The sequence below is a fragment of the Schistocerca serialis genome, chromosome 7 (genome assembly GCF_023864345.2).
Source record: "Schistocerca serialis cubense isolate TAMUIC-IGC-003099 chromosome 7, iqSchSeri2.2, whole genome shotgun sequence".
NCBI classification, from domain to species: Eukaryota; Metazoa; Arthropoda; class Insecta; order Orthoptera; family Acrididae; genus Schistocerca; species Schistocerca serialis.
The window spans coordinates 101,157,185-101,169,274 of NC_064644.1; the positions used below are offsets into that span (position 1 = coordinate 101,157,185).

General features: G+C 41.7%; 1 protein-coding gene across 6 annotated transcripts in view; it reads left to right on the plus strand.

Annotated features, from left to right (window-relative positions):
* The window catches only part of LOC126412165 (F-box/LRR-repeat protein 7-like), an 89,007-nt gene that overhangs the window by 40,698 nt on the left and 36,219 nt on the right, over positions 1-12,090 (plus strand). For all 6 annotated transcript variants that reach the window (XM_050081636.1, XM_050081633.1, XM_050081634.1 and 3 more), the window contains one exon: positions 6,313-6,608. In XM_050081636.1, the coding sequence (XP_049937593.1) occupies positions 6,313-6,608 (296 nt within the window). The remainder of the gene's footprint in view (positions 1-6,312; positions 6,609-12,090) is intronic.

Here is a 12,090-nt window from a genome sequence, read left to right on the forward strand (position 1 = left end):
TATAGTGTGCTGAACCAACACTAATATCCAAAAAATGGCTATTTTGTTTACAGTAATGAGATTGCTATCCTTCACAAACTCTCTACAGCAAACGGTTAGTCAGTTTTCGAAAAACAAGGATAACTCCTGTCAACATCCAAATCAACAGTACATCTTCTAGAAATTTTATTGCACTTTTAAAGATTTCATTTGAATCACCATTGTAGATCGTCAATCCAGACACTAGCCCGGCATTTCTGTGCTTCTTGTGAATGTTTGAATGGATCTTCTTAATGTCAAGGCATAATTGCCTCCATTTTCAGTAGGCCCACAGGTTTCATTCAATTAATTGCAGCATTATGAAATCTAATTGTTGTCAGACTTTTGCAGGTGTTGGGATTTCTTTTTCCTTCTTCTTTTTTTAGTGGACTTTGAATGGTAGACAACAGTGAACTGAGGGGTGCACAGACCACTCTGTATATTGGTATTGCAAGTCACTTTTTATGTAAGATTGGCCATCAGTTTTGCACTGCATATCAGAGTAGTTAGTTTTGGTTGAAGTCGTCCTCTAGTGAGATGATTCCCCACCCCACGGCTTCACAAGACTTGTAGAATGTAGGTTTCATTTCTGAAATTGTGGGGAAAATACTATTATTAAAACAGTCTAAAGATTTGTGATAATGTTGACAACATATCCCAGAAACCAACTCAGTGCGGTGAATTACTTGCATGTGTCATTCAGTAATCATACAGTACTTATTGACTTTGCATTGTTACGGATTTCATGACACTTAACCATCTATGAAATTGGTCACTGGACAAGCAGTCTGAGAAGGAACTCTGTGTACATTGGAAAATTGTTCACAATTTGTTCTACCTAGTTGTAATTATACTTTTTGTACATAATGAAACCTGGGATTCATATTTATTAGATGGCAAAATCACAGTGTCAGTATGTGTTGAAGAGCCTGTTCTGAAATTTGTTTCGGAAACTCTCATTTAACACGACAATGCAAATAACACTAGTTAGAAAGATACTATGTTGGTGGTGATACATTCAAGAATACTTTTAGCAGAAGTATGTGTTGCTAATGGAGTCAGTTTGCTACTTCATTCCTATTAAGAGCTAGAAATAGTATTGTTTTCATGTGTGTATTGACATGCCTCCAATTTTTACAACAGTGATTAAAGCACTGGACTGGTATGTGGGAGGAGAAGGATTGAAATTCCTACCAGGTCATCTAGGTTTTGGTTTTGTGTGATTTCTGTAAATCTTTAAAGATGAATTCTTTGGTGATGGCTTTGTCTTTGACAACTTCATTGTTGACAGTATGTTAAACATTAATTTCCTTAAAAGTTCAACTTTTTTGGTAGTGATGTGGCGATTCCACATGCTTTTAATTCTTCATTTGTTCATGTTTTTTGATTGTCCTCGGTGTCTTTGTACTGTGTTGCCAAACTGGCTGAAAAAGGGTTGTGGATTCCGGCACTGACTACTTCAAATGATGTAGCCAATAGATGCGCAGTTACGTTTTACAATACTTTAATTTCACTGTTCACAACCCCCTAATAATACACAGCTATATGTGTATGGCCAGTGCACTATTGTTTAAACTTTCCATAAGCCTCATTAATACAGGTTGTATAAAACCCGGGAATTTTTCATTGTTTTAACTTCAGTTAAATTTTTGTAACTTTGACTGGTAAGAATTGATTCTCTAGCAAAGAATGTTACTGAGTCCTGCTACTAGAGAATGATACTGCAGCAATAAAATATAAATGAGAGGAAAAAAATAAAACATTAATGGCAAAGGAAATGTGCCATTTACTTCAATAAAACACCGTGCCCTCACAAGCGTCTGTGAACAGAAAAAATATGTCAAAGGCCTTAGGCGAAGACTATGTAATACTTTGTAACAATAAACTGTTTCCTATGAGCGTGACGTCACAACTGTTTACATTAGGTTCGTTTGACCAGTTGGCCAGCAGGCTCGTGCACATGCGCAGTTGACTTGCGTATGAACAGTACGAGAAAATTTTTTTCTCACACTCTAGCTGCCAGATTCCCGCATGCGCAGGTGCAAAGGTCTCAGAGTTGTAGTGGGAGGGAGTTAGTCTCCCCTGACCCCTGTTTGCATTAAGTGATTGTGCTGTTTCCTCTTAGTTTACAGCTCCCACGTTAAATGAAAACAAAAAGAATTTCTGCGGCTGGGAGCTATCAAGTGAATTATAATACATTCACATAATTACGGAGGGCAAAAATATACTATTAGTTTCAGTTTTACGATTTTATTTTGGTTTCCAAATTATTAAGTCAAGCATTAATCGCCTTGCAGAACAGTGAAGCTATTTTTGTCAGCTTGCTAAAGAAATTTGACTTCATTAATCTTTCTGCAGAGGCAATCAATTTATTTGAAATGAAGTGTCTCGTTCCACAGCATTGACTAGTTCAAACTGTTCGATGATTTTCAAGTGCACGTTTTCATCTTCTGCCGTGTATGGCATTATGCTATAATAAAGAACCAAATATGAGAGAGTACAGTACTGGTACTCCAAGAAAATTTACATCGTGGAAACCACACTGAAAAGCTTAATATCAGATGGGACCTACTTGATTGTGAATCTGGAAAAAGATCAATGTGCACTGCAAGCCAAATTATGCATTTCAGTATGGTTTACGAAATTTCGATGCTTTTGGAGTATCCTCTGATGTCCTGTTTAATGGCATAATGTAAGCTCTCTTAGTGCTTTATACATGCGGGCTTCCTACACTAATGCAGCTGTGTATTTGCAATAATGCCTGTTTTCTGGTGCTCTCTGGCAAACCACCACTTGAATTACTTCCCTAGATGTTCATGGGATGGACCTCTCTGTACAATATTCGGGAGGTAAAGCTTCTCCTCAATCGGATCTTCGGGAGGGGAATAAGAGGACTCCAGAGATTAGAGCAAATGGAGAAGGAAGGAAGGAGAAAAGGAAGACTTATTGAGGATTGGGACTTGGAATGTTTTGACCCTTCTCCAGGAAGGGAAATTAGAACATGCCAAACATGAAATGACAAGAAACAAATTGGATGTACTCGGAATGTGTGTGGTGAGATGGGGTGGTTGTGGAGAACTAGAAAGTGACGACTTCAGATTGTGCTGTTCAGGTGAAGATAAAAATGGAATGTATGGGGTTGGAATTTTAATAGGTAAGACTGAAAGACAAGGTTATCAGGGTTGAATATGTTAGTGGAAGAATAATGATGATGAGACTGAAAGGGAAAAAGAAAGACTTAGTTATCATCAAGGTCTATATGCCAACAAGTAATCATTTAGATGAAAAGATAGAAAATGAGATGATGGGAAACTTAGCAGAGAGAGAGAAAAGAAATGCATGTATTGTTATAATGGGTGATTGGCATGCCGTAGTTGGCGAAGGACCAGAAGGAAAAGCTCTGGGAAAATTTGGACTGGGAGAAAGAAATAAGAGAGGATAAAGATTGTTGGAATACTGCAATGAAAATTTCATGGTAGTTGGGAATAATCTATTTGATAACCACAAGACGTTAAACTTGGATATGTCAATTTGACAACAAGAGATATCAAATTGATTACTTAATGATACAACAAAGGCACCGAAATTGCCTAAAGAATGTCAAAAGCTATCCAGGGGCAGATATTTATTCACATCATATATTAGTAATAGCTGAGGTTCTAGTTAAATTGAAAAGAACCTGGAAAGGACAGAAGAAAGAGCACATTAACTTTGAGAAACTGAAAGACAAAGGCAATTGTGAAAAATTCGAGAATGCATATAATGAAATCGTGATGAAAGGACAGGAGACAGTGCATAGAAGGAAGATGTGATCGTTTTAAAAATGGGATCAGAAAGGGAGCTAAGGAAACACTGGGAGTCAAGGAAAGGAAAAAAGTAAAGAAAGAATGGGTAACAGCAGATATGATAACGAAGATGAATGATTGCAGGAAATGGAAAAATATAAATACAGAAGATGGGAAGCACAACTGCAGGAGGTTAAATAATGAATTAAGAAGGGAAACAGAAAAAGCAAAGGAGAAATGGCTGACAGAAAAGTGCCAAGATAGAGAAATTAGAGAGAGAAGGAAAATGATTTGATGTACAAAGAAGCAATGGATTTGACATTCAGGGAAAAGAGAAACAACACTGAACTAAAGGAAGTAGAGGCAGCAGACGGTAAAATGGTGAGTGTACCCCAAGAAATAATGAGAAGATGGAAAGAATATATAGGATGGCTATACGCTGCAGACAGCCAACCAAGTGAAGAAGACTGTGGCATAGAAGAAAAAGATAAAGTTGCAGGTGGTGACTAATAATTTGGTTTCAGGTGAGGAGTGGGAACTAGAGATGCCATTGGGCTACTGAGAGTGATAGGGGAGAGGTACATGGAGAAGAAATGGAAGGTGTATGTTGTGTTCATTGATCTTGAGGCTTTTGACTGTCAGATGGGACAAACTGATGGAAATCTTAAGGAAACATGGAGTTGACTGGAGGGATAGATGGCTAATTAGAAATTTACATTTGAACCAGGGAGCAAGAGTAAGAATAGGTGGTGTGATGAATGAAGAAATTGAACTGGGAAGAGGTGTAAGACAAGGTTGTTGTTTATCACCAACACTGCTTAATATATATCTGGAGGAAATTATTAGTGAAAGTTTTGATGGAAGGAGAGGAGTTTGTATAGGGGGACTGATAGTGGAGTGTATAAGATTTGCAGAAGACATGATTGTGATGGCAGAGTGTGCAAGAGAGAGGGAACAAATGTTAGATGGTCTAAACACCAAATTAGAATAATACGGAATGAAGATCAAGAAGAGGAAGAAAACGGAAAGCATGGTAATTGGAGGAAAGGAGAGAAAATGCCATATGAAAATAGGGGGAGAGGAAATAGATCAAGTGAGTAACTTCAGTTACTTGGGAAGTGTAATAATGGATGATATTTACTGCTCAACAGAAATTAGGAAAAGAATTGCAATTGCAAAAGAAAGATTCAAGAGGAAACAGAAATTACTTTGTGGACCACTAAAAAAGAGCTGAGGAAAAGACTTGTTAAATGTTACATCTGGAGTGTTGCACTATATGGTGCATAGACCTGGACATTGAGGAAGGAAGATGAAAGAAGATTGGAGGCACTAGAGTTGTGGATATGGAGAAGAATGGAAAACGTGAAATGGGGAGATCGAGTAAGGAATGAGGAAGTGTTAAGAAGAGTTGGAGAAGAAACATGCTGAAAGTAGTCAGAAAGAGAAAACGGAACTGGATTGGACATTGTTTGAGGGACAGTTTATTGAAGGAAGGAATGGTGGAGGGAAAAAGGGAAGAGGAAAAAGAAGATATAAAATGCTGGACAATATCAAAGGAGGCAAATATTCAGAAATGAAAAGACTGGCTATGGACAGACAAACGTGGAAGAGGCTTAACCCATGACAAGACCTGCTGTAAGGCAGAATACCATACAACACTGATTCCACAGTTAATTTGAAGCATTGTTGTTTTTTGTTCTAACCAGCGCAGGTCACTTGTCTGAAACTCAGCCATGGACCGTCTGTCTGACCAAAAATTGGGGCCCTTATATATAATCACAGTAATTGGTACTGAAACTGCACATTGTTTGAAGTTAAATTTACAGAAATTACAATTAAAATTTAACTTCCTCAATAAAATGAATACATCGAAATATTGCATCTTTTTAACAGTTTTTTCTGCTCTGAGGTTTAGGCTGAATTATTTGTTTAAACCATGAAATTAACAAATATAATTATGCAAACAATACATATAACAAAACTGTTAATTACTTTGGAATTAATGAAGAACCAATTTTACTAACATGTTTTTGAATAGAGCTAAATAGGTACTTTTAGATTATTAATATTTTGTCTTCCAAAAGTTTATTATAAGTATAGAATTTATACTTGTTTGTGTGTCAAATTCACCCTATAATGTAACTTACTAACTTGGAATAACCAAAAATAAATTAGAAAATCAAATACATACTCAAAACTAAGCAAAAAATTAGATCTGCTGCTATAATCTTTAAAACTGAGGGTCAACCTTTCTCTGATATGAAAATGCAGATTATATTCACGTAAGTTAATGTTAATTAAGTCAAAATGAAAAAAATGAATTTCAAGGAGGCAGAGGACAAAACAAGAGGAATTAAAATAATCCCAGCTTGCTTTGTCAGTGAGAAGGTACTTCTTCTCTAGTGTAGTGATTGTAGCTGTTGCTTAATAAATATTTATTATTGTTGTATAAAACTATTAGAACCTGTCCATTGTGTACCAAATCAGATCTCTGTATACATATTCACAGAGCCATGATGAAGAGTAAAACCTTGCATGGTATCACACTGAATGGCAAGAGACTGTATGTGGCACCCGCTGACAGCTGGCACCAACCATATCAAGCAGCGGATGGTACATTAGTCCTTGATCCATGGCGGGGATCACAAAGTGCTAGTGCTGGTGGTACCAAGAAAGTAGCTCCCATACTGCAGCAAGATACAGATGTAGAAGAGTCTCTGTGTATGGTCAATATCCTCAACGATGACTGTCTTATGCATGTTTTTTCCTATCTGTCATGCTATGAAAGGATTGCAATTGAACGAGGTAATTATTAAATGTTTCGGTGAACTTCTGTATATAAATAGTAAGCTGTTGAATAGTGTGTGCGTGTGTATCATGTGTACCAGTCTTGTCAAGGAAAAGATAATGTGAGAAAGTAATTAGAAAAGTTTTTGTCATTCGAATTTTTTTCTGCTGTCTTTGTGCTGAAGTTTGTATACCTTGCTGTTAGAGAATGTTGTGAATAACTTAGAATTATTCATTCTTTAATTGCCTTGTGTAAGGAATATTATTCTAAAACCTAACATTTTAGCCTTAAGCACTCCTTCCACTTTGGGAGTTACTTGCTGTAAGAGTTACATTCTGTGGAATGGTTTCCTCATTTCCAGGGAAAGGAAGGGAAAGTAAATAACTGTTGAGAAGTGCATTGTTCATGCCACTGGACACTCAGCACAGCACCTTCTAGATCTTCTGTAATTTCCTGAAATCATTTGAGGCAAATATTGGGATAGTTCTGTTGCAAAGGCAAAATTTGATTTCATGCTCTATCCTTTTCCAGTCTAAACTTAAACTTTGTTTCTAATGACCTTCCTTCCTATTGTGTGTGATGATAGTGTATCAGCTGTACAGGCTGATATATTTTCTCAAAATGGTATTTATATCAGCTCTTCCAATTGTTTATTTGGATAAGAAATTTGCTTAATGTCCATAAACAATTATTTTACATTGGCAGCCACTATTGCTCTTCTTAGTAAATTTATTAGATGGATTGCTTCTTTTGATCTCATGATTATCAATCTGACACAATTGTTATGAAGCCTAAAATATTCCAGTATTTATTTTGGTGCCCATCAGTGTCTATCTGTAGAGGAATTACTGTAGTGACATTTTTCAGGATGTTTATAAAAAGTGCTTGTAATTCGGATGGATAATGACAAACCTTTGACCTTTAAATTATTTTGTGTTCTTCTACTCTATCTCAAAAATATCTGTAGAAGATAATGGGACTGACAATGGGGACGGTAAATTAACTGCCAATTGACTGGTTGTGACAAACTATCAGCCAATCACTTTCTGTGGGCTTCGAAACATGTTTGTGCAATGTAAAGAAACAGTGCCCTTCACAACATTATAGCATTGCTGAAGCCTCTAAAGTGTTTCTATTCTTCAAAATGTTTTGCTGTCTGTGTAATCTTAAACACTATCCACAATTAAGTTCCTGTAGGAATTACTCGCAAAACTTGTCTTGTGTTGTTGCACTGAATCACTGTTGTAGGGATAAAGGATGACACAATACAATTTGGATTCAAACGTGTTCACCCACCAATGGCAGACTTAAGACAAAATCCAGAAGGTACAAGTTGGGTTGGGAAGGTTGGTTAACCTGCCTGTATGTGAAGACATCCTTCTAGTACGGTAACTTGCTGAGGCTACAGACCTTGTACTACTACCCCCCCCCAGGGGGTCCACAAATCTTTTGTGGATACGTGCGTGGCGAGCACGGGACCCCGAGCTAATGTGGCCTTCCTTCCTTTCCGGGCTGCATACCTTCCCTTCCCTTCCCTTCCCTTCCCTTCCCTTCCCTTCCCTTTCCGCATCCTTCCCCATCCCCCATCTTCGCCCCCTCCCCCCCCCCCTCCCGCCATCCCCCCTCCCGCCATCCCCCCTCACCTCAGCCTCTTTCCTTCCCTTTCTCCCCCTCTAGGAGTATGGTTCGTGCCAACGTCCGGAGTCGGATGCTTGAAACTGTAACAAATTCTTTGCTTTCTCCGCTTGCAAGTCTTCGTCATTCCTTTGTCCTTCTCTTTTCCTTAACTCTTCTCTTTGCCCTTTTCTCCACTGCGGCGTTTGAGACCTCTCTTCTTTCCTTTCCCTTTCTCTTTTTTCCCTCCCTGTGCGTGTCTGAAGGCCGACCCACGCAATTCCATGCGTAGCCAGTGATGGGGTAACGCGTAATTCCCCACGCCGGGTAGACAGGTAGGACACGTACGTACCCCCTGGTAATGGCCAGGCCCAGGGAGGGGTGATTACCCGAGCTGATACCTTCCGAAAGTGCCGATTGGTCCATCCGTCCGTTTGTCGGGAGGTGTGACCTGGGGTGTGAACAATCACCTAAGGCGGGAGTGCCCTCAGAGAGGGCCCCCACAAAGAAGGAGCGCGCCATCGGAGACGCCGGTAATCATGGGGGATACTTTCGCAATGGTTTCCTCATCTTCTACTATGTCAGCTCACAAGTGTAAGTTCAATGAGTCTCAGCCACAGACAGTCCTTCCATTGTTGCCACAGTTTCTTGTTGTTTCTCGGTCTGACGAAGGTCACAACTTCTCCACGGTCAACCCTTTCATTATTCAGAAAGGTGTCGACGCAATTGCAGGTCCTGTAAAGTCGTGTTCCAGATTACGAAATGGCACCTTGTTGTTAGAAACAGTCAGTGCCCTCCAGGCACAAAAATTGCTGTGTACTTCACTGCTACACACCTTCCCTGTCCGGGTAGAACCGCACCGTACTTTAAATTCATCACGTGGGGTCGTTTATACTTGCTCCCTCGACGGATTGTCCGACGAGGAAATTAAACACTACCTGTCTGACCAGGGCGTAACGACAGTTCGTAGTCATGAAAAGGGTTGACACGAACATCATTCCAACCCGTACTGTCTTCTTGACATTTGACAAAGTTCAACTCCCATCGAAAATCAAAGCAGGCTATGAGATAATTTCCGTTCGCCCTTACATCCCAAACCCTATGCGTCGCTATCGGTGTCAGCGGTTCAATCACAACAGCCAGTCCTGTTCGAATCCGGCCAAATGTGTTACATGTGGCAAGGATGCCCATGAGGGTGCTTGTCCACCTCCATCCCCTCGTTGCATCAACTGTATGGGTGACCATGCTGCTTCCTCTCGAAATTGCCCCATTTTTAAAGACGAAAAGCTCATTCAGGAAATTAGAGTGAAGGAAAAGGTGTCTACCTTTGCTGCTCGAAAATTATTCGCCAGTCGACAGCCCACCGTGCCTCAGACAGGAAAATACAGCATTGTCCTTGCCTCTCCTCGGCCAACAAAGGAGGTAGCCACACAGACTTGTGACCTTACCTTTCGTGCCACGGTTGTCAGATCAGCCAGCGCAAAGATCGCCCGTTCAACCTCCCCACTTTCGCCTGCCCACTCTATGGCTCACCCTTCATCGGGTTCTGCTAAATCTTGAGCCCAAAAGTCAGACACCAAGACTTCGAAAAAAGAGCATACTCGTGAAGATTTTTTACGTACCCCAACTTCACAACCATCAGTTCCTCCTTCATCTGAACATCATGTTTCCAAGAAGGCTAGTAAGAAACCCAGTTCATCTCCTTCTCCACCAAGGCGTCTCATCTACAGCACCACCTGGTGGTAATCGCCCTCGGCCGTCTTCTGTGTCGCCGAGGCGCACTGCTGGTGGCCGATCAACTGGCCGATCGCTGGTGCCAGGAGCTGCTCCTGAGCAACCTATGGATCAGGATCTTTTGCCGTTGGCTGAATGCCATTCCATGCTGTCGGTCGCAAGCTCTGAGCAGTCGCTGAGTTGACGGCAACCTTGGTCACATTCCTCCATTTTCTGTTCACCGTATGTCCATTATCCACTGGAATATCTGCGGCCTTCGAGCCAATCGGGATGAATTGTCGATCCTCTTACTATCCTACTCGCCGGTCATCTTCTGTCTTCAGGAAACAAAGCTGCGTCCCCATGACCGCTTTGTTCTCCCCCATTTTCAGTCCGTCCGATTTGATTTCCCCTCTGCTGAAGCACTCCAGCACATGGAGGGCTCATGATTCTTCTCCATGATACTCTCCATTATCACCCAACCCCCTTAAAAACTTCCTTCCAAGCTGTCGCTGTCAGTCTTTACCTTTCTGGATATACCTTTTCTCTTTCTACTGTATACATTCCATCGTCCACACCAATGGCACGAGCTGATCTCCTTCATCTCCTTGGTCAGCTTCCACCCCCCTATTTGCTGGTTGGGGACTTCAATGCCCACCAGCTGTTTGGGGATCTCCACATCCTTGTCCGCGTGGCTCACTATTGCTAGACGTCTTCCACCAAGCGGATCTAGTTTGCCTCAACACTGGGGACCCTACATTTTTGTCTGCCTCCACGACAAATTTCTCTCATTTGGACCTTTCGGTCGGTACTGTTCCGCTAGCTCGGCACTTCGAATGGTTCGCCCTTGATGATACACACTCGAGTGACCACTTTCCATGTGTCCTTAGACTGCAGTCTCAACAGCCATATATTCGCCCGCGACGCTGGAAGTTTGGTCAAGCCGATTGGACACTTTTTTTCGTCTCTAGCGACATTTGATACCGACACTTTCCTAGCGTCGACGATGAGGTCACACATATTACCGACGTTATTCTTACAACTGCGGAACGTTCAATGCCACGCACCTCTGCATTGCCCCGGTGCCCCCTCCTCCCTACTACCACCACCGGGAGTCCGCTTCCGTCAACTGCTCCATTCTCTTTCCTTCCGCTTTCCTAAAACCTTCTTGACAACTTGGTACAGCACCGCCTTGGCTCCATCCCCGGATCTGCCTGCTCCGTGACCTTTGTCAGTTTCCCAAAGATGGTACACCTTCACTTGTTTATCGTCGGGCATTTTCTGCTCTATGTGCACAAATGAAGCCACATTTATTTACACGGATGGCTCGAAAACATCGTTAGGTGTAGGGAGTGCCTATATTGTTGGCGACACCCCAAATAGATTTCAGCTTCCCGACCAGTGTTCAGTTTATACTGCGGAGCTTTCTGTTGTTCTCCAGGCTGTCCAATACATCCGCCGCCATCAGCGGATACAGTATGTCATCTGTTCAGATTCTCTCAGCTCTCTCCTCAGTCTCCAAGCTATCTACCCTGTCCACCCTCTGGTCCACCGGATTCAGGACTGCCTGCGCTTGCTCCATTTGGGGGGAGTCTCTGTGGCGTTCCTCTGGCTCCCAGGACACATTGGTATCTGTGGCAATGAGGCGGCCGATATAGCGGCCTAGGCTGCAGTCTCTTCTTCGGCCAGCTATTCGATCGATTCCCTTCGCCGATCTACGGAGCGTTTTATGTCGTCGTGTTGTTCTTTCATGGCACGCATATTGGTCGACACTTCCCCATAATAAATTGCGGGACGTGAAAGCTCTTCACTGTGCTTGGACCTCTTCCTCCCGAACGAGTCGTTGGAGGAGGTAATTTTAACTAGAATCCGGATAGGGCACTGTCTTTCTAGCCATCGACATCTTTTAAGCGGCGATCCTCCCCCACTCTGTCCCCACTGCTCTCAGCTGTGGATGGTAAGACACCTTTTAATTGAGTGCCCCTATTTCTCAGTTACGCGCCCATCTACAGCTGTCGCCTGAGATATCGTCCATTTTAGCAGATGACATGCGCTCGGCCGATCGCGTTCTCGAGTTTATTAGTGCCAGTGAAATGATGTCAGTCATTTGAAGCTCTTTTTGGGGACAACCAACCCCTTTCTGTAGTGGATTTTTAAGCTTTCCTTCTGCTT